The sequence below is a fragment of the Pelophylax lessonae genome (genome assembly GCF_965119305.1).
Source record: "Pelophylax lessonae genome assembly, chromosome: 4".
Classification (NCBI taxonomy): Eukaryota; Metazoa; Chordata; class Amphibia; order Anura; family Ranidae; genus Pelophylax; species Pelophylax lessonae.
Window position 1 is genome coordinate 139,556,279 of NC_138771.1, and position 23,720 is coordinate 139,579,998.

Here is a 23,720-nt window from a genome sequence, read left to right on the forward strand (position 1 = left end):
AGTGTTTGGCTGAAGCCATTTATTCAACTGTGTTTACTCTTTTTAAATCATAATGAAGACATAAACAACCCAAATGACCCTGATCAATGGTTTACATACCCCAGTTCCTAATACAGTGTATTGCCCCCATTAACATCAATGACAGCTTGAGGTCTTTTGTGATATTTGTGGATAAATACATATATACAAAATGACGTGTTATTGTGCTCAAAGGAAACATTAGAAAAGGAATTTAAAGAAAAAAACGTCTTATAAAGGTCTGCACCTTATAAAGCAAACACAAAGCAAGTGAAAACTATACAGTGAAACTATTAGGTGTAAAGTCCCAAAATAATCCTCTGTGATATTCAGTGTAAAAAGTTTTTCCTGCGGTGAGTGACAGGTTCCTGCAAAGATAGACCCCACAGGGAGGGGGGGGGGCACCATATGTGAGCAATAAAGTAAAGGCCTGCACTCACCAGACATTGCTGACCCTCCTTGTCATATGACAAGAGGATCAGTAAAGGCTTTGGTGGTCTCTGTGACCAGGGTAGATCCTCCAGCCGGTTCTTAATATACATTACTTGTGGTGGTCAGAGGTTCCAAAGGTGAGGTGGTATTTGCAAAAAAGAGGGAGAAAAAAAACAGAGAATGGACTCCTAGTGTAACAAATGTATTGATTTTCTTGAAGGCCTCTATAGTAGGAGGCTACACATACAAAGTGATTAAAATTGATTTAAAAAGCCTCCCCGTGCAGACTTCCGTGCTGTACAATGGGAGCAGTGGAAGCCGGACCTGCTTGGTGTCAGCTTGCTTTCCACCTAAGCACAACGAACCGCAACGTGCATCCCAGCTAGACGCGTTTCGTCATCAGCGTGACGTCTTCAGCTATATTTTAGTAGGAAGCGCTGTTGCGTTTATGGAGTACATCACTCTTACAGACTGTATAGCTTTAACCGCTAGGTTTGGAACAGCAGCTGCAAGCACTAGATTATTAATACACTTAGTTTTTAGTGTCAGTGTATTTACACAATTTAAAACACACTCGATACATGTTACAGACCCCCAAAAGAGTAAATAATGAAATCTCATTGTTGGAGTTTACATACACTTTATCAATGACTGTTCTGTTTTATTCCAGTGTGCCTCACCTTGTGCCACAAAATACTATTTAATAATAATATATTGAGCTTCCCAGCTGTTCTGCAATCAGTATCTGATTTGTTTTTTTTTGTTGTTTTTTTCCAGTTTACGGCTGTAGCCTAGATGTTGGCAGCTTTTTCTACTTTGTGTGCTCCACTGTACTCTCATGAAGGGGAATGTTGTCAAGCTCAAAACATATCAGAAAATATATGCATATCATTGCCACATTGAATCTAATGATTATTAACAAAAGGTAATAACCATTTTAGCTAAACGTGTCATGTGCCCATTGGCTACAATTTGGCCTGGCATTAGTGTTGTAAATATATCCCATAGGCTCAAAGTATTCCCATCATTCACTACAGTTGATGTTCTCCTTTCTCCAGGCAGCATCTTTTTGTCTTTAACATCTCTTGTGGTTATTTGGACACCTGATGGGCATGTCAGGAGCAAAGCAGAAAACATCCTAGCGGGCCAGAACGAATCTCAAAAATAGGGCAAATAGGGTGAGCAAAGATTGCATGTATTCTGCTTTTACCTCTCAATTGATATTTTTATGCTGACTTTAGTTTGGCAGGTGCTATACTATTTTTATTAGATTGTGTTTTACATTAATATTCACAAGCACATTCTTGCTATGCTTTTATTAAAAATTAAATCCACTGACCCCCTTTTTTTTAACCTTCTTACGTGTACCACTAGTTGTCCTAAAAAAAGGAAAAAAACATGCTTGCATGCCCAGCAAATCAAGCATTGTCTAGTTAATGCCAAAAGATTTGTCTAGTTAAAGTGATTGTAAAGTCTCGTTTTTATAAAAAAAAAACCATAACATGCTATACTCACCTGCTTTGTGCAGTTGATTTTGCACAGAGTGGCCCGGATCCTCCTTTTCTGTGCTCCTGGCCCCTCCCTCCTGTTGAGTCTCCAAGCAGCTTGCTATGGGGGCACCCCAGCCAAGTCACAGCTCCCTGTGTCCATTCAGACACGGAGCCGCGACCCGGTGTTCAGTGAAAAAAACCTACCCGTGAAAATTTCATACCCTCGTCCCTTTCGGTGCACCTACGTCAGCACCAACGTCAGTGAACAGCTGAGACGCTTACTAGCTTGGAGGGTAGGGCTGAACGATAGTCGATATGATATCGACTATCGTTCTGTGGCCGTAGGCGATATTCATATCGCCGAGGTCACAATATTTGCATAGGGAGGGGGAAGGGACTCGGAGGAGGACAGGAGGACTCACAGACTTCCGTGTTAGGCAGGGAGAAGTCGGGACACTTCAGCGGTGAGCATACACTGACTCACTCGTGCACTGCAGCCCGCCCCACAGGTTCAGTGAGTCTCACTCTCCGCCCTAGTTTTCTCAATGGCACATTCAGGGAGCCAATCACGCCGTGATTAGCTGCACAGCTAACCAATCACGCGTGCCTGCACACCTGATTGGTTCCGCTGTGCCGCTACTCACGGCGTGATTGGCTCCCTGAATGTGCCATTGAGAAAACTAGGGCGGAGAGTGAGACTCACTGAATGTGTGGGGCGGGCTGCAGTGCACGAGTGAGTAAAGGCCCGTACACACGTACCGATCGTCGGCATACAAACGTCGGTGGACAAAGGATCTGCCGATTGTACGCGTGTTAGTATGGTGCCTCCAACAGATGTCTGCGCACAATCCGCGGACAAAAGTCTTTCTTGCAAACATGAAAATATTTGTATGCCGACACCAGAACGGACGATTGTTCGCCTGTCAGTACACAATTCGGCCGACAGACCGCAGATTTGCAAGACTGGGCATGCTCAGAAAATAGAAAACACAGGGAAAGTTAACCATTACATGACATCACTTCTGCAGTCGGCGGACAAAATTCTTGTGCTGTCCTTGTGCTGTCTTTGCACTTTTCAGCAGACACCGACATCCCGGGGAGAAAAGAGGAACATTTGTAAGCCGACCATCGGTACGTGTGTACGGGGCTTAAGTGTATGCGGCTGTGCTGTGATCCTTTCCCGGCTCCTAGTCCACCGCTCAAGCCTCCTACCACCACCACTGTCTAATCTGAATAATCTGATCGATTCCACAGTCCACACTGTCACTGACTGTCACTGAGTAATTGATGTTACTATATTAACCCTGACCTGCCCAGTGCCCTGTATCTGCAATTAGAATTTACAAGGCTGCCTGCATGCTTCCTGATTTCCATTCCCAGCATCCTTCCCAATCCCTACAGTCAGTAACATTAACCCTATGGTAAAAGGCTGCAGTGTGCACTGAATCCCATTCCCTACAGTAACATACATTAACCCTGTATGGTCAGAAAGGCTGGATTGAGGGGTCCCTCAATATCGCAATATATATAGTTGAAAAAAAAATATTTTGATATATATTATTTTTCCAATATCGTGCAGGCCTATTGGAGGGTATGTAATGTTCACGGTAGTGTGTTTATAACGTTACAACGCATCACCACATTAAAACATCTCCGCTGCAACATGAGTCATCTCCGCTCCTACCACTGTCACTTCCCTGATGTCGGCTACGAAATGTAAAAGCGGATCACTGAGTCGAGATCTCCGTGATTTACATTTCATACACCCGCCGCCGCTTTTACATTTACTAGCTGAGATCAGGGAAGTGACAGGGATCGGAGCGGAGATGACTCATGTTGCGGCCGAGCTGTTTTAATGTAACCGCGGCAACAGCTCATGCCGTGTAACGTTACACACACTACCGTCAAAATTGCATAGCCTCCGAGCATGCGCACTTGTCAGCTCCTCAGCTGTTCAATTACGTCACCGGAGCTGTGAGCATGCGCGCTGCTACGCTGCTCAGCTGTTCCTGACCGGAAGTGACGTGGGTATGCATTTCTCACGGGGTAGGTTTTTCTAACATTACACCGGCCCTGCTCCCTCTCTCTCCTGATTGGCTGACTGACTTTGACAGCAGTGGGAGAAAATTGTGCCATGCTGCTGTCTCAGCCAATGAGGAGGGCAGCTGAGACACTCCTGCAACAGCACTGGATAGAGATGGGCTTAGGTACGTATTAGGGGGGCTGCTACACACAGAAGGTGTTTTTTTTTTTTTTTTATTCCAAATGCATAGAATGCATTAAGATAAAAGCAAAAAAAAAAAAACCTTCTGCCTTTACAATCTCTTTAACCACTTTACGACCAGCCGCCGCATATGCACTGCGACAGTCTGGCTCGTACAGGCAAAGTGCCGGCGCTCGCCTGGGAGGAGCTAGGGGGCGATCAGCGGGGGAGCCAGTGCGGGTGTCAGACGGCTCCGATGGCCACCGGCGATCTCCCCCTGCTGACTGAGAAGGACGGACGGATGTGTCAACACAGCCATCTGTGCTATATAGGATCACATGTCTCTGTGATGATTTCACAAGCCACGCCCCCCAGAGTTCGAATCACACCCCTAGGGATACATTTTACCCCTTGATCACCCATACTGTTAACCCCTTCCCTGCCATTTTTACAGTAACCGTGCATATTTTTAGCACTGACTACTGTAATAATGTCACTGGTACCCCCAAAAGTGTCAAATGTCAGGGGTCCGATCTGTCCGCTGCAATGTCGCAGTCCCGCAAAAAATCGCAGATCGCCGCCATTAATAATAGAACAAAAAAACACTAAAAATGACAAATCTTTCCCATAGTTTTTTTTTTTCCCCCCAAAAATGTGTAGCAGAAAACAAATTGGCCTAAAATGTTTAAAAAAAATTAGATTTTTACATTTTTTTTGGGGAGAATTTCATATAAAAGAATGTGAAAAATATTGTTATTTTTTCAAAATTGTCGCTATTTTTTGTTTATAGCACAAAAAATAAAAATCACACAGGTGATCAAATACCACCAAAAGAAAGCTCTATTTGTGGGGGGAAAAAAAAGGACATCAGGACATTTTTTTTTTTTTGGAGTTCTTTTTTCTATTTTTATTTGGTGATCCAGGCGGTAAGTCTGTTGTTTTTCCACAGAATAGCTGTCTTGCAGTTACAGGGATAAGACAGACCATTTAATAGGCAGGGGTGCCTAAAATGATCAGCTTTTATTTATTTCTGTAAAATCTTTTTTTCCCCATGAAAGTGGAGTTACCCTTTAATGATGGCTCACCATTATTAAGGCCTGATGGCCGAAAACGCATTGGATTTTTGACTGTTGTTCACCTGCATTAATAAAACTACGATTGTTTTTGCAGACTTCCATGGCACTACGCTTTCTCATTTTTTTGGGACTTTCCACTATCTTCCAATGAAGATAGCACCAAAAATACTAGTTCTAGGCTACAGATTGCAGTATTTTGTTTTCTCAGTTCAAAGCTGACATGTGGCAAATAAGGTCAGAACTCCTGATCTGCATGCTTGTTCAGGTCAGTAGATCCAAACTTTGAAGCCAGAGGATTTATATGTCTGACATGCAGCTTGCATTTTCAAGATCAACAATGGTTGCTCTTGTGGCAGGTTTCCTTTCACAAATGTTACTTGGTTGCATTTATTTTAAAGTCTATAATGTGAAGGGTTGACCACATTGCCAATGTAATGCTTAGTTAGCCTTGGTACGTTGTATTGCACTTGGGAAAAAAAATTTCTTTGGTAAAGGGATAGAGGCATGTATTTGTGCCATGCGGTATTATTGTGTGATTATTGTACTCCAAGATGCATTTTTAGGGAAAGTGTAAATTTTATGATATAAATTACTTGTTTACTAATCTGTTATCAATTTATAGGCTGTGAGGTGTCTATTCAAAGTGGAGCCATGCAATAGACCCACTTGGTAAGTTCCCCTCCTTTTCATAATGCCATCTGTTTTTGGGGTATAAATGTAATAATGATGATGATGTTGTAATTCTATTGCCATGTTTCTTAAGATGGCATTACAACAAATGGGGCTTTGGTCAGTTAATATTGGATTTTTTTTCCCCAAGAATGAAAGATAAACATGTAAAGTTGATAATCTAGTTTTTGAAAGGCATTTGTATTACTGGGTTCGGGATTGAACATGAAGTTGCTGAACAGCAATGTTGGGCAAAGGAAAGGTTTTTTTCCACTAAAAATGATAATTCAGTTTACAGAGGTTGTAAACCCACATTTCTCTATCGCTCATTGACAGACGTAGTCTTCTTGATTCTCAAGAGCTGGGTTATGTTGTCTCCGCAGGAGTAGGACTAGGCAGAAAGACAAAACGTTCTGGCTCCACCCTAGGGGCAGTCCCTGAGGGTATATCCTCCCTCTCTCTGCTACAGGGAATCAGTTTTTTTCTGTCTAGTCAGGAGTAAGGACCTAAGTTCCTTGCTGGGATCTTTTGGTCCTGGCAAGACTTTTTTTCTTTAAGAAAAAGACATTTTTTAGGTAGTTTTCTCCAGTGTTTTTTTCCTGTGAGATCTTCAAGCAAAAATGCCGGACTGGGCGACACTTGTGGTCACCCCAGCCGGCCTACGAGCGCGCGCAGACCATGGCATTGCGCTTGGTCGGTCGCGACATATTCAAGTAAGTATGCGGGGCCGGGCGACGGGCTGGATGTTGAGATCCAGTGGTCACCCCGGTTTCTGCCTACGAGCGCGTGCAGACCAGCGCGCTGGGTCGGCCTCGACGGAGTCCCAGTGAAGGGACTGACTTTGCGAGTTAAAAGTCTCGCTTGGACGCCAGGTACCAGAGAGTCGAGGCGTCCACAAACCCCCACCCCGGTGGAGAGGGTATTGTGAAGAGAGGGTGCCTGTCGGTTCGGTATGGTGAGTAAACGTTCCCTTTTTTCCTCATTATGAGGCAGTATATATTATGGGCCCCTCCATATATGGTCAGTATATATCTGATACTTACAAGTCCCCCTTGTAATACAGCATGTGTTTGTGGGAAGTGGACTTGGTTCAAGAGCTAACACTCTACCCAGCAGACTGTAACATTACAGCAGACATAGGAGGTATAATCCTACCTTATGTGCAGTGTATCTCTGTAGATCCATATGTCACCTCTTAGCAGAGTGCAGGTGGATGTGCTGGGAAGACGATATCGGCGGTCCGCCGCCATTTTGCCGTAGACCGAATGCATGTATGTCCTCAGGTCACGCCGGCCGCCATGTTTTTGGAGTCTTATGTCTCTTCTATGGGGGCGGCCATGTTTTGTGAGCCCAGCTACCTCGTGGAGGGCTGGGAACGCCGGAAGGCGTACACAGGGGGCGGAGCCACGCCTTCTGCCCGGGAAAAAGCAAACAGCTCCTTCCAGTCTGTAAAGACAGACGCTGACTGCAGTTGGTTGGAAACTTCACTGCATCGGTTGGTGAGCCTTGGGGGTCCCTCTCTCTCTCTGTGGGATCGAGAAGCAGGTACTCTGAGGGGCGCTATTGCGCTAGGGGGAGACACATAAAAAAAAAAAAAAAAAAATTTTTAAATTTAAAAAAAAAAAAAAAAAAAAGAGGTATTTTTTATTTAAAAAAAAAAAAAAAAAAAGTTTTTTTGTGTTTTCTGGCAAAGGTGTCCTGAATTATCATGGACCCTGCCACTCATGTATCTCCTCCGGATCCCCTCGAGGGGTCTGCAGGATCCTCCAGCACCCCACTGACGATTAAATCATTTGTCCGCTATTATGGAAGCTTGTGTCCCGGGTGGAAGTGGCTTGTCAGGGACAGGGCGCAAGTAAGCGACCCCCGCCTAACCCCTTATTATCTGAAACTTCGGATTCAGACTCTGAGCCTATTTCTGCAGTTGCAGGTACTTCATCTGGTATTGGTGTCTCGTGTACTGTCTTTTCAGACAGGAGGATGTTTCGGCATCAGCCATAGCCAGAGAGGAAACGTTGGTAAACGCACTCATGGTATCTGTTCTAGAGACCTTAAGATTACAGGGTATTCCGTCAGAAATAGCTGAAATTGAGATCCCTTTTGGGTCTAAAAACGCATCTAGTGGCGAAGGTTTTTCCATTGCCCAAATGTTTTGGCAATCCAATCAAAGAAGAATGGAGTCTGCCAAAACGCATTTCTACTATTTCTAAACGCATTAACAGGCGTTATCCGTTTGAGGAAACCCTCATTAAGAAATGGACAGAACCACCTGTGGTGGATTCACCAATTGCTAGATTGAATAAAGCCACGGTTATTCCTTTAGAAGACGCTCCGTCTTTTAAAGATCCAGTGGATCGCAAGATAGAAGCTATGTCTCGCACCATATTTCCCTTGATTGGATCAGCTTTCAGACCTATAATAGCTATTGGTCTGTTTTCGCAGGCTGTAACTGAATGGACCTAGTGGTTACGCCGGGACTTAGAAGAGGTCCCTCAGGCGGTATCAGATTTGTTGGAACAAATGATACAGGGGTTACAGTTTGTGTGTGATGCGGCGTTAGACGCCACTCCATTATTGGCGCGAGCATCAGTCTCAGCAGTGGTTCTCAGGCGTACACTGTGGCTAAAAGGTTGGTTAGCCGACCAAGGTTCCAAGTAAGCATTGGCTAATATCCCCTTTTTAGGAGAGCGTCTATTTGGAGCCAACTTAGATGAGATCATTAAGGATCTCACGGGTGGAAAGAGCACCTTTTTACCGCAAAATTTTAAAGGTAGAGGAACTCGTCAAAGACGAGGGCCTTCTTTTTCTGCTCACAAGAGGTTTTTTCGTCCCGCGGGTGAAAAAACTAAGTCCTCCAAAGCTCCTGCAGGAGGCGTCAGGGGTCGTTGGTCGGGCAAGCAAAAGCCCGCCCCCTCCAGACCTGAAGATAAACCGTCCAAAGCCTGAAGGTGCGCCCCCACCCATAACTGGGGTGGGGGGACGTCTTCGCCGGGTCCCGGATCCATGGCTTTCCAGAATCCCGGACAAATGGGTCTGCGAAGTCATAAGGTCAGGGTACAAGATCGAGTTTCGATCTCTCCCACCGGCGCGATTCTTCCCTTCCAATATCCGACTATCCTCAGATCGTTTAGAAGATCTGCGGAGAGCAGTCATAGATTTACTACAACAAGGAGTGGTAGTCCACGTTCCTTGGACAGAACGGTTTCTAGGGTTTTATTCAAACCTATTTACTATAAGAGGGCAAAGTGCGTCCAATTCTGGACTTAAGGGCACTCAATTCTTTTGTCTTCATAAGAAGATTCAGAATGGAGTCCATTCGCACAGTAGCAGCCTTTCTGCATCCAGGGGATGTCCTAGCGTCCATAGACATCTAGGACGCATATCTTCACATTCCCATTTCGCAGGACATCAGCGGTTTCTACGCTTTTCCGTAGAAGAGAACCACTATCAGTTTGTGGCGTTACCTTTCGGTCTCGCCACGGCTCAGCGGGTCTTCACGAAGGTGTTGGCCCCAATATTGGCTCTTCTGCGTCAAAGAGGCATATCGATTCTAGGTTTCCTAGACGATCTTCTGCTTCATGCAGAGTCTCCTCAGACCTTGCTACAAGACGTAGAAATTACTATGATTTCTTTACAGGAATTCGGGTGGCTGGTGAACCAGCAAAAGTCATTTCTGGTTCCCACCCAGAGGCTCGAATATCTGGGTCTAATTCTAGACACAGTCAGGACAAGAGTTTTTTCTTCCGGTAGGGAAACTCCGAAAGATTCAATCAGCAGTCCACCAACAGCTGGTCTTCTCTTCGGACTTGCATGAGGGGTCTGGGGTTGATGGTGGCTTCCTTCGAAGCAGTCCCATTTGCCCAGTCCCATACCCGAATTCTTCAGCAAGAGATTCCTCTCAGATGGAATCGGAATCCGGAATCTCTGGACAATCAGATCCGATTGAGCAAACAGACCAGAGAGTCTCTGGTCTGGTGGCTTCGGTCTCCGATGCTCAGCCAGGGAAAGTAATTTCTGCCAATATATTGGACGACAGGGACCACGGATGCCAGTCTATCCGGATGGGGAGGAATTCTCGGTCAGTTATCTGTCCAGGGACTTTGGTCCCCGGAAGAATCCAGGTTACCGATAAATGTATTGGAACTGAGAGCGATCAGACTTTGTCTGATTCACTGGACCGAGCAGCTCCAGGGCAGCCCGGTTCGGATCCAGTCGGACAACGCCACGGCCGTGGCTTATGTCAATCTCCAGGGGGGCACCAAGAGTGTCCGAGCGGCCAAAGAAGTGGCTTGCATTGTTCGCTGGGCGGAACGATTTGTTCCAGCAATCTCTGCGGTGTTCATTCCGGGGGTGGAGAATTGGCAGGCAGATTATCTCAGCCGTCAGACCCTGGATCAGGGGGAATGGTCCCTCCATCCAGACGTTTTCCACCAGTTGTGCCTACGATGGGGCACCCCGGATATGGATCTGTTGGCATCTCGATTCAACAGGAAAGTTCAGAGATTCGTGGCTCGCTCCCGCGATCCTCTAGCAGAAACCGCAGACGCACTGATCGCCCCGTGGGGGCAATACCAGCTAATGTATGCCTTCCCTCCTCTTGGGTTACTGCCAAGACTTCTTCGCAGGATAGAGGAGGAAGGAATTCCAGTAATCCTGGCAGCTCCGGATTGGCCTCGTCGTGCTTGTTACGCCGACTTGGTCAGACTGATGGCGGACGTCCCGTGGAGACTTCCTCTCAGGGAGGATCTACTGTCTCAGGGACCGATCTTCCATCCTGCTTTACGATCGCCGGTTTTTAACGGCCTCGTTATTGAGACCCAGGTGCTGAAGGACAAGGGATTGTCAGCTTCAGTTATTCCTACTCTAGTCAAAACAAGGAAAGCGACTTCCAGAAAGATTATCATCATACATGGAAGTCTTATATTGTGTCATGTGAATCCCTTGGGTTCCATCTACATCTTTATTCGGTAGTCCGAATATTGGCTTTCTGCAACAGGGAGTTGAGCAGAAGCTGGCCTTGAGTGTTATCAAGGGTCTGGTTTCAGCATTTGCTATCTTCTTTCAGAAGCTTTTGTCTACTCATTCCTTGGTGCGGAATTTCATCCAGGGGGTGCGACACCTGGCTCTGCCAGTGCACGCGCCGTTACCATCCTGGGATCTTAATTTGGTGCTGTCGGTTCTTCAGACACCTCCCTTTGAAAATATCAGGGAGATTCCCTTGCTTACTTTATCCCAGAAGGTGGTCTTCTTGGTGGCTATCACTTCTGCACGCAGGGTGTCAGAACTGGCTGCATTATCCTGTTGTTCCCCAGATCTGGTGGTTCATAGGGATAAGGTTGTTCTTCATCCGAATCCATCCTTCCTTCTAAGGTGGTTTAAAAGTTTCAGTGATTAAGGACAGTGTATTGTCCTTCCTATGTCCTTAGCCCAATCATCCTCGAGAATTGCATGGCATTCCTTGGATGTAGTTCGGGCGATCAGGATATACTTGAATACTACGGATTCAATTTGTAAGACGGATTCACTGTTTGTGATCACGGATGGCCCTAAGAAGGGGTTGCCTGTTCTGCTGCGACCATCTTTAGATGGATCAGACAGACGGTGGTATAGGCTTATTTTATCTAAGGGTCGGGATCCCCCGTTCCCTGTTAAGGCGCATTCTACTCGGGCGCTTAGAGTTTCCTGGACCTTCCGCCATCAGGCGTCAGTGGTTCAGGTTTTCAAGGCGACTGTTTAGTAGTCGGTTCATACCTTTACAATATTGTATAAGGTTTATGTGATGGCATCGTCAGATGCCTCTTCTGGCTGCAAGGTTCCTGCAGGCCACTGTTTGAGGAGACTGTTGGTCTACCTCGAGGGTAGGTCTCATCTGTTTACTTGATGAGTCCTTTGATACTTCTGGTTGGCTCCGGTTGGGCCTTCTAGATTGGATTTGATTCTGTCAATCCCACCCCTCATTTTGTGGCACTGCTTCTGGATGTCCCAGCTCTTGAGAATCAAGAAGACTACGTCTGTCAATGAGCGATAGAGAAAAATGGATTTTTGTAAGATCTTACCGTAAAATCCTTTTCTCTTAAGCTCATTGACAGACGTAGTACCCGCCCCTCTATCATTGAGTTGGGTTGGGTTAAATTCTCTGTACTGCTTTAAAACAGAACTGATTCCCTGTAGCAGAGAGAGGGAGGATATACCCTCAGGGACTGCCCCTAGGGTGGAGCCAGAACGTTTTGTCTTTCTGCCTAGTCCTACTCCTGCGGAGACAACATAACCCAGCTCTTGAGAATCAAGAAGACTAAGTCTGTCAATGAGCTTAAGAGAAAAGGATTTTACGGTAAGATCTTACAAAAATCCATTTATTTTTTTTTCTTCACCCTGAAAGAGAAACACATAATGAGCTAGTATGCATCGCATACTAGCTCATTATGAAATACTTACCTTAGAACGAGCCCCTGCCGTGCCGCCCACTTACCTCTATGACGGGCGACGTGTCCAGTTGCCCGTCTTCCAGGATCGCGACATCCGGCCATCTGATTGGCCGGAGCCGCAGTGACGTCACTCCCGCACGCGGGAGCCGACGGTCACGGCACGGGACTCTGAAGGAAGCGCATGCGCCAGTGACGTCACTGGCTGTATGTAAGGTAAATATCTCCTAAACGGTACATGTTTAGGAGATATTTACAGTACCTCTAGGTAAGCCTTACCATAGGCTTACCTATAGGTATAACTTGCAGAGGAGAGTTTACTTCCTCTTTAATATAAAAGGCACTGCATGCTACAGACTAATGTGAAGGATGTGCAGCAAGGGACTATTTTTATATTAAAATTGTTTAAATACTCATTTTGTGTTTTAACTGTGCATATATTCCCACTGTATTTCCTAATTTAAATGATGTCTAAATATCCAAGTCGTTTTTCTCTAACTGGGCAGTGGCACTGTCCTATAGCTATGACACCTTTAACTGCTGCTGTTTTGTCCTAGTTTTGCAAATTTTGACTAACTCCAAATAACAAGTAGGGGTTTTCTTCTCGTCTGAATTCCAGTAGCTGTAAATTAGCTTAAAAGCTTGCTTGTATGCTGTAATCTGCATAGGCCGTTATCGTTCAGAACCTATCTATAGTGGGCGTTCTCGTTTAGAATAGTGGAGCTCTCAGGATATTTGAGAGAGTTGTACTGATTTACTTTTAAGTTAAAACATATGGCATAGTCATTCTGTTAACTCCCTTTTCAGATCTGGTCATATTTCCAGTCATGGGGGACATGAAGACTCCGGACTTTGATGATCTACTTGCTGCCTTTGATATCCCTGATGCCACAAGTTTGGACCCAAAGGAAGCTATCCAGTCTACAAGTGATGAGCAGGAGAACCATCTCAAAACTTCAGGAATTTGTTTGGATGAGAACCTGTCATTGGCTCAGTCTGTGTCAGCCCCTGATGTACCTGCTGTAAGTGTAATTGTGAAAAACACCAGCCGGCAGGAGTCATTTGAGGCAGCAGAAAAAGAAGGAAATCACATGGGTCCAACACTTCTTCAAAATGGGTTTCGTGGTCCAGAAGTAAGTCCTGAGCCCCATGCTGTTGGACCTGGCTATGGAAAATTTGAGCCTGGTTTTATCAATGGGGACAACTCTAGAGGCTATGGTGAAAAAGTTGAGTCACATAAAACAGAACCATTGCCAACCTTTAGCCAGTTCAGCCCAATTTCAAGCCCTGAGCCAGAAGACTCAAAAGATGAAGTGCTGAACAAGCAAAAAGCAGCAGAATCTCCTTACTTTCCACAACCTTCTATGTATGTTCCAGAGGAAAGCTGCATGGTGGATTCTTTAGGGAAATCTACAGAACCTGAGCTTAGTATGTTTGATGAATATTGTAAAAAAGAACAAAAAACAGACTGCATGGAAGCAGAGAAAAATAAACCTGCTGAGCAAATCAAGGATATTGATAAAACCAACAATTTCCTTGGACCTTCCCTGGCATTCAGGGATGTTCAGGATGGAAGCATTTCGGAGGAAAAACCCTTTTCGAGTGCAGGGGACACTTATGGCAATTTGGCTGGTACATCAACTGTGTGTTCCTCAGCTGTGCCACCCCGACAACGTATTAAGCCGGCTCACTCTAAATTATCTTCCTGTGTAGCTGCTTTAGTGGCATTGCAAGCCAAAAAAGTTGCCGTAGCCCCAAAGGAGGAGCCCTTGAATATTTCAAAAGACGTTAGTGTACCATTAAAGGACAGTATTAAAGGAAGCCCAAAAATGCCGAAGTCACCAAAAAGCCCAAGGAGTCCACTTGAAGTAGTTAAAAAGATAATAAAAAATCCAGACAGCCCAATGAGTGTCTGCAGTGACACCAGCAGCAAAGACTCTCCATCGGTCTGTGCTGGCTCACCTCCTGCAATACCAAAAGTCAGAATCAAGACTATAAAAATGTCATCAGGTGAGATCAAAAGAACTGTAACTAGAATTTTGCCAGAAGTTGAGCCAGACGATGGGGTAAAATCTCCTGAGGAATTCCTCGGTGAGAATTCATCTGGAGAAGATATTAAACCACTTGTGAATGTTGAAGAAGTTGCAGATTCAGAAAAGGAAAAGACAAGGAATTCTGGAAAGCTTTCTGGTAGCAATCAAGAGCAAAATGCAGCCAGTAATCAAATAGCCAATGCTAAAGGGGACAAAAAGAAGAACACACAAACGTCTAGTGTTCAGAACCCTGGCGGTAGTGCATCAAAGAACACGGGTTCATCGCAGAACAAGAAGCAATCACCGGCTCCTATCAAGACCACAACCAGTTCAACCAGCCTACTCCCCAAAGCTGTCCACCTTGCCAGCCTTAACCTAGTCCCCAATAGTGTTGGCACTAGTGTGGGGCAAAAGGCTACGCCATTGAGACAGACACAAGCGCAGAGTACTCCTATGGCAGTGCCACTTGTACATCAAGTTAAAATTGCAGCTCCTGTAATAGTGGATGCTTTTAATAAACTTTTACATAGTGCTAACCCTGTCCCAACATACACCCCAAATTTGAACCCCCCACCTGACTGTAATATTTCTCTGCCAGCTTCTGGTTACTCTTGCCTGGAATGTGGAGATTCATTTGCCTTGGAAAAGAGCCTTGTTCAGCACCAGAACAGGAGGAGTATCCATATTGAGGTCATGTGTACCCAGTGTTCTAAAACGGTTCAGTTCTATAACAAGTGCAGTCTGTTAAGTCATGCCAGGGAACACAAGAGTAAAGGACTGATTATGCAGTGCTCTCAGCTAATGATGAAGCCCATATCCTCAGAACAGATGCTGGCTTCACCACCTTTGGTTTCCACAGTACTTGCCTCCCAACCTTCCACTTCCACTCAACGAACCATAGCTCCAACAACTTCACTTGGAGTGTGGTCTGGGACTTCTTCCTATGCTCCGCCAGCCATGCCACTTTATGCAGACCCATATGGACTTATACGCCATGGATTCAAGTGTCTTGAGTGCAGTAAGCAGGTTGAGGACTACACCAGTCTTGCAGGACATTATCAAAGAGTGGCAGAGGAAAAAGATGGACTGGTGAGTGAAACTTCACTCATTTATGGCCAACTTCTTAAAATTAGGGTGTCTGGTAAATACATTTTAACAGCTCTCTTAATCACAGCACAGGCCTCTAAACGATAACAATGCCATGTTGGTATGATTGTTTACATGTTAGACCATTTAACCACTTGACCTCCGGAAGGTTTAGCCCCCTTCATGACCAGGCCATTTCTTGCTTTTTGGCACTGCGTTACTTTACCTGACAATTGCATGGTCGTGCAATGCTGTATTGTTTGTGGAATTTTGACCGAATTTTGAAAAAAAAAAAAAACGATTTTTTACTTTCTGCTAAAAAACTAATCCTTTTAAAAAAAATGTAAAAAATCTAATTTCTTCAAAAATTTAGGCCAGTATCTAATCTGCTATATATTTTTGGTAAAAAAAAAAAAACCACAATAAGAGTATATTGATTGGTTTGTGCAAAAGCTATTGTCTACAAACTATGGGATATATACTGAAATTTTTATTATTTTTGTTATACTAGTAATGACAGCAATTGGCGACTTTTAGCAGGACTGCGATATTGCGGTAGGCAATTGGACACTTTGTAGGAAACAGTGACGGTGATCAGTGCTAAAAATATGCACTGTCACTGTACTAATGACACTGGGGGAGGGGTTAAACATCTAGAGTAATCAAAGGGTTAACTGTGTTTCTAACGTGTTTTTCTGTGTACTGTGTTTTGGTTTTACTAATGAATGTGGCGGATTTTATTTTATTCCGGAATCAAAATCCATCACTTCACCACTTACAGGACAAAGCTCTGCCCTGTTTACATAGGCAAAGCTCTGTCCTGTCTCTCTCTCTCTATAAATATAAAAAACGTGCAGCGCTAAATGGAGGAGAACTGGAACAGCTCTCTATAAATAATACAAGTGATAGTGGTACATATATGAAAAAACAGATAAATGATATATATGAAAACTCAAAGTCCCAATATGCGGGTGCAAGGTGAAAAACCTCCAAGGTGATAAGGTAAATCGTAGTAATGGATAAATCCCGTCACCAACACCAGAATAAGTAGTACACTCACCAGATGATGTTGACCCAAAATACTGTACAGCATAAGGGTCAAATAAGGCTCATAAGATGGTACTGAGATTCCTCTAGGGAGACTGGAACCACGGATGTTCCTTAGGTAGATGTCCAATGAAGTGAATGGAGGATGAGGCTCACAAACAACCAGGACCATAAGGATATTGACCAAAGGAAACAGATGTAGTGTAAAACCCCAAAAATAAATGTATTAACATAAAGGCAAATGCACTCACAAACAGTCCAGTGGTACAGGCAGACAGTATGCAGGCAAATCAGGCTACAAATGCACGATCCTTTGAACAAAGGTACGTGCCTTTGTAGCCTAATTTGTCTGCATACTGTAACCAAAGTAGGAGCGATAGTCCAAAAAACAAAACCTTGATTACCTTCCCAGCCCCTTATAGTATCAGTATTTTTTTTTTTTACTAGTAATGGCGGCAATCGGCGATTTTTAGTGGGACTGCAACCATTGCGGCGGACAGATCGGACACCTAACTAACATTTTTGACACTTTTGTGGGGACCAGTGACATTACTACTGTAATCGGTGCGCTAAAAACATGCACGGTTACTGTAATAATGACACTGGCAGTTAAGGGTGATCAAAGGGGTAATTGTGTCCCTAGGGGGTACTTTCTGACTGTGGGGGGGGTGTATTTACTGCATGAACACGGAGACCTGTGTACCTAAATAAGAGGAACACAGGATCCCTGTGTTCATTACTGAGAGAACAGCGGTCTGCCATGTTTACAATGGCAGACCACCGTTCTGTCTCCACGGGGAGCGATTGCGGGTGCCCAGCAGCAGTCACGGCCGCCAGACCTGCTGATTGGCTCCCTCTGTGGCGAATAGGCGCGCGAACCCCCCCCCCCCACACTCGGTCCTGCAAAGCGACGTACAGTTACGTTGTTTCACGGGACAGAGCCAACCTGCCGCAGTATATGTACTGCTGGCGGTTGGCAAGTGGTTAAGCTGGCCATACATTATACAATTTTATTATTCAATTTCCCTTAGATTTACCTGCAACTGTGTATTGTAAGGACCTGTCCGATTGCATATAAATTGATAGCGTTTAGGTTTTACCTCCTATTATATGGTTTTGGTAAATCTAAAGGAAAATTGTACAAGAAAATGGTATCATTTATGGCCAGCCTTACTTTGACAGGAGTGCAGGGGCCCCTCCAGCTCCAGGTGACTCCATCCCCATAAACCAAAAGCTCATATGCTCTCTAAGGGCCACAGCACGTCAGTGAGGCCTAACTAATAAAGAAAAATACAAAATGTTTTTTTCCAGATAATTCTACACACCAACAAATGTGAAGTAAGGATTTAGCCTCCAAACTGAGAATTATAGATGCCATTAAAGGGATATTAAACCCAAAAACAAAAATGTAATATAATGCAGCCTACCAATCATTAGATGTAGTGACTGCATTCATTTTCTTTTTTGGGGGCTTTTTTTCTCTTTGGTTATTGGTAAGCTGCAATATAATAAATGTTTGTTTTGGGTTCAATACTGCTTTAAATAATAACTGCATATGCTGTTAGATGTGATCATTGCATTCTTTTTAGAAGAGACAATCATTTGCAACCCACAGAAGTTGATTTAATAGTTCATCTAATCTGCCCATATAGTTTTACTAATCTAGTTTTAGTAATCTTTTTTTTTTGCCCAAGGGTTGATCAAATTATTGATATGTTAAAATTTGGTTACTGCTGGCTTTCCAGATATGGCCTCCTTTCATGCTTTTAAAGTGCCCACTTATTTCTTTAACCACTTAAGCCCTGGAGGATTTTCCTGCTAAACGACCAGGGGGTATTTTGCGATTCGGCACTGCGTGACTTTAACGGACAATTGCGCGGTCGTGCAACGCTGTACCTAAACGAATTTGACGTCCTTTTTTTCCCAAAAACAGAGCTTTCTTTTGGTGGTATTTGATCACCTGTGCGATTTTTACTTTTTGCGCTATAAACAAAAAAAGAGCGTAAATTTTGCAAAAATAACTATTTTTCACATTTTTTTATATTAAATTCCCCAAAAAAAAAAATGTAAAAATCAAAATTTTTTAACATTTTCGGCCAATTTGTTTTATCCTACCTATGTTTGGTAAAAAAAATCGCAAAAAGCGTATTTTTATTGGTTTGCGCAAAAGTTATCGCGTTTACTAACAAAGGGAAAGATTTTTGTCATTTTTTTTTTAACGCGTAATGGCGGCGATCTGCGATTTTTTTTTTTTTTTTTTTTTTTTTTTTTTTTGCGGTACTGCGACATTGCGGCGGACAGATCGGACCCTTGACTGAAATTTTTGACACTTTTGGGGTTACCAGTGAAATTTCTACAGTAATCAGTGCTATATATATGCAATGTTACTGTAAAAATACACTGGTAGTGAAGGGGTTAACTTTATTTGGGAGGGAGGGGCTGTGTGTGTCCCTAGGGGCGTGCTTTCTACTGTGATTGGCTGTGGCTTGAGGTGAAAGGACAGTGATCAACAGATCTACATAGTAGATCTGTCTGATCAGTGTTTTAACACCGAGGAGAATGACAGGCAGCTTGTTTACACTAGCTGCCTGACTTTCTCCCTCTCCCCTGACGATCGCGAGTGAGCAGCGGACATCGGGTCCGCTGGTCACACGCGCAGGGGGGTCCGTGACCGCGCGGGAGCGGGAGCGCGCCTCCGGCGGCGCGCGCTCGCTCCCCAGACCCTCCCAGGCTAGTGACGTTAATTAACGTCACTCTGCCTGGCAGGGGCTGACCGCCGCAGTAAATTTACTTGCGGCGGTCGGCAAGCGGTTAAAGTGGATTTTAGCACTTTTATTCTTTTTGCTTTGTAAGTTTTATAGAGATAATTTACCAGAGGCTTTTTCTGTTATCTGAAGTTTCTACCCATTCTTACAGTAATATGCCGGTAAATCCTTAGTAGGAATGGTGAAAATGTATGTCAGCATATGTTGTAGCCTTAGAGGCATTTGATACAGTGCCTTGAAAAAGTATTCATACTTCTTGAAATTTTTCACATTTTGTCATGTTACAACAGAAAACATACCGTAAATGTATTTTATTTGGATTTTATGTGATGGACTAACACAAAGTGACACTTAATTGTGAAGTGGAAGGAAAATGATAAATGGTTTTCTAATTTTTTACAAATAAATGTGAAAAGTGTGGCGTGCATTTGTATTCTGGCCCCCTTTAGTCAATTCTTTGTAGAACCTCCTTTCACTGTAATTACAGCTGCAAGTCTTTTTGGGTATGTCTCTACCAGCTTTGTACATCAAGAGAGTAAAAAATATGCCCATTCTTCTTTGCAAAATAGCTCAAGCTCTGTCAGATTGGATGGAGAGCATCTGTGAACAGCAATTTTCAAGTCTTGTCACAGATTCTCAATTGGATTTAGGTCTGGACTTTGACTGGGCCATTCTAACACATCAATATGCTTTGATCTAAACCCTTCCATTGTAGCTTTGTTTGTATGGTAAGGGTTGTTGCCCTGCTTGAAGGTGAACCTCTGCCCCAGTCTCGAGTCTTTTGAAGACTCTTAACAGGTTTTCTTCTCCTGTATTTGGCTCCATCCATATTCCCATCAACTTTGACCAGCTTCCCTGTCCCTGCTGAAGAAAAACATCCCCACAACATGATGATGCCACCACCATGTTTCACAGTGGGGATGGCGTGTTTAGGCTGATGTGAAGTGTTAGTTTTCTACCCCACACAGCATTTTGCTTTTAGGCCAAAAAGTTAAATCTTGGTCTCATCTGACCAGAGCACCTTCTTCCACGTTTGCTGTGTCCCCCACATGGCTTCTCACAAACTGCAAACAGGACTTCTTATGACTTTCCTTCTTTCAACAATGACTTTCTTCTTGCCACTCTTCCATAAAGGCCAGATTTGTCAAGTGCTCAACTAATAGTTATCCTGTGGACAGATTCCTCCACCTGAGCTGTGGACCTCTGCTGCTCCTCCAAAGTTACCATGGGCCTCTTGGCTACTTCTCTGATTAATGCTCTACTTGCCCAGCCTATCAGTTTAGGTGGACAGCCAATCTCTTGGTAGTAGGGATGCACGGAAATGAAAATTTTGGGCCGAAACAGAAACCAAAAATTCAGGATGCCCTTGGCCGAAAACGGAAACCAAAAATGACTTTTTCCCCCAAATATTTTTTTTTTTTTATCCCCCAAATGATTTTAAAATAGTTTTTTCTATCATTTTATTAATATTAGATTAATATAATAATAATAATAATGTTTGAGGGTTAGCAATTTTCTAGCAAAAATACAGATTTAAACCTCTAGTGTGACTATCAATAAATATGACTTTTTCTGATTGTTATGAAGAAATGTGAAGAGTAAATCCCCAGACTGCCATTAGAAGTGACATTGGAGAAGTTGTGAGCAGTGTGAGTGGTCTGTCCTCTCCCTGGAACCGCTCCCAGCTGTCACCCTGTGCATGGCTCATTACATCAGCCCAACACTCACTGCCCAGCTCCAGGTCCACCTCCTCCGGGTACTGGAACATCGGGGAGCAGGGTACCAGGCTCTCCCCCATTCCTGGAACACCCAGTGCACCTACCACACACCGAGCATTCCCATACAGTACAAGGCACACACTCCGCTCTTCTCCAGCAATTTCCACACTTCACCATAGACACCGCAAAGAGCAGGTTGGAGCGCCCAAGACTTCCACTTCAGGTTGACACTGCAAGCGGAAGTCGGAGGACATTCATTTTCGGCATATATAACCCGTTTTTGGCCGAGATGGGATAGGCCCATTTTCGTCCGAAAATTTTGGTTGCCGAAAGTACAGTGCACCACTACTTGGTAGGTTTGCAGTTGTGCCACACTCTTTCCATTTTCGGATGATGGATTGAACAGTGCTCTGGGAGATGTTCAAAGCTTGGGATATTTTTTTTAAAACCTAACCCTACTTTAAGCTTCTCCACAGCTTTATCCCTGACCTGTCTGGTGTGTTCCTTGTCCTTCATGGTGCTGTTTGTTCACTAGGGATCTCTAACAAACTTCTGAAGGCTTCACAGAAAAGCTGTATTTATACTGAGATTAAATTACACACAGGTGTAACCATTTATCATTTTCCTTCCACGTCACAATTATGTGCCACTTTGCGTTGATGTATTGCAAGAAAATTCAGAATAAAATACATTATCGTTTTTTTGTTGTAACATCACCAAATGTGGAAAATTTCAAGGGGTATGAATACGTGTTTTAAGGCACTGTAGACCCCAATATAGGTGCCGACCCAGAACTCTTACCAAACTGTAAACTCTATATAGACCTTCCTTTTTAATCCCACCTTGTTAACTCCTGTTTTGAAAATGCTGCGCACATTTTGTAATTTCAGTAAAGCTTCTGTTGCTGTTGAATGTGCCCCTTTGTTGTAAAGCACATGTGACTGTGCCAACCCCCACCTCCCTCCCTGTACCTTTTTTGTTTTTGAATATGCATTAGAAGCATTCTGTCTGTGAATTTTCCGTGCCATTGTGTCTTCATCCATCGTGTGTATTTATTTCTTCCATCCTCGGCATTGTCACAGTAACCATATTAGAAAATGTTTCCCTTCCACAGCAGTAATATATACAGTTCTTTTCTGCCCCCACTGCAGGGGCTATTGGTGGTATAGTGTTTATTAATAATTAGTATGCCTTATTCATTTAAGCGCAATTCCAACCAAATCCTTTTTCATTTTTGCTAGTGTATGAAAGACGTGGGGTTTGTGTCAACAGACTTTTCTTTATATCAAATAGGTTTTGCATACACATATAAGTCTACGGGAATGAAAATCCAACTGAAGAGGTCAAATAAAGCTCTTATTGAATTATTGAATTTTGAAGGTTTTTAGAAGGTTTTTAGAAGTACCTGGGCCATTAGAGTCTCTTTTCAGGCTTTTATTGCTTGCTGTCTCCTGATTAAAGATTTCTCCTAACTTTCGGTTTGGACAAAACATAATGGGAAATTTCTTTAAATGGGGACACAGTCAGGCTTCCTACTGTACTACCACCTGCCTCTGTTGTTTTTTTTTTTAACTAGTGTCCTAGGATGGATATATTTTTCTTCAGCTCAATTATTTGAATTGCTAACCTGTGTTTTGTGTTTCTTATTTTTTTCTTCTTCTAGCAGTTGGTTGTTCACTTTTTTTCAAGACTTTCCTCTACATATCTGCTTGAAGTTTTTCCTCCAATTTGAATGTATCCACCACAGTTGCCTGGCTGTCTATTATACAACTAGACCCCACTTGACTGGACATTGTGGGGCTAGTCTGAAAGTTGACCACCTAGCACTGGGTTCTGTGGAGAAAGCTATAGGATTAGCCTGTTGCTTCTACTAGTGCTGTTTCCAGCCTGGGGACTTTCCCTTTGCACCTGCGTTTCTAGATTGGAAGTGGCTTGATAGATTTACTCCTCCTAAGTGCTTGCTGGCCTTGATCTGTTTGGCACAGATTGTTAAGAAATGGTCTGTTCCTGCTGTGGTTTGGACTGTTTCGCCTTAACAAGGCAACTACCATACCAGTGGAGGATACTCCTACTTTTAAGAACTGAATCTTTAGGAATGCCTTTCCAGAACTCTGTTTTTCACTGGCTATAACTGATTTGACAATTCATGTTGACTTGGCAAAATCCCTCTGCACGAAAATGGAGCAGGTGGCTGTGGCACTAAATTTCAGCCTTGCCCACTTACTGGAAGTGTCCTCGTATGTGTATTCTGTCAAGACATACACTATATTACCAAAAGTATTTGGACACCTGCCTACACGCACATGAACTTTAATGGCATCTAATTCATTTCAAAGGTGTTCAATCAGGTTGGGGTCAGTCAAGTTCCTCCACCCCAAACTCACTCATCCATATCTTTATGCTTTGTGCACTGGTGCGCAGTCATGTTGGAACAGGAAGGGACCATCCCCAAACTGTTCTAACAAAGGTGGGAGCATGAAATTGTCCAAAAATATCTTTGTATGCTGATGCCTTAGGAGTTCCCTTCACTGGAACTAAGGGGCCAGGCCCAACCCCTGAGGAACAACCCCCCCCCCCCAACCAACAGATTTGGACCAGTGCACAATGCAAGGTCCATAAAGACATGAATGAGCGAGTGTGAGGTGGAGTAACTTGACTGGCCTGCACAGAGTCCTGATCTCAATCCGATAGAACACCTTTGAAATGAATTAGAGCGGAGACTGCGAGCCAGGCCTTCTCGTCCACATCAGTGCCTGACCTC

General features: G+C 43.9%; 1 protein-coding gene across 1 annotated transcript in view; it reads left to right on the plus strand.

Annotated features, from left to right (window-relative positions):
* Nucleotides 1–5,835: 5,835 nt before the first annotated feature.
* The window catches only part of ZNF592 (zinc finger protein 592), a 44,422-nt gene continuing 26,537 nt past the window's right edge, over nucleotides 5,836–23,720 (plus strand). Inside the window, exons 1-2 of the mRNA XM_082255273.1 lie at nucleotides 5,836–5,888; nucleotides 13,118–15,432. Of these exons, the coding sequence (XP_082111399.1) occupies nucleotides 13,138–15,432 (2,295 nt within the window). The 5' untranslated portion in view covers nucleotides 5,836–5,888; nucleotides 13,118–13,137. The remainder of the gene's footprint in view (nucleotides 5,889–13,117; nucleotides 15,433–23,720) is intronic.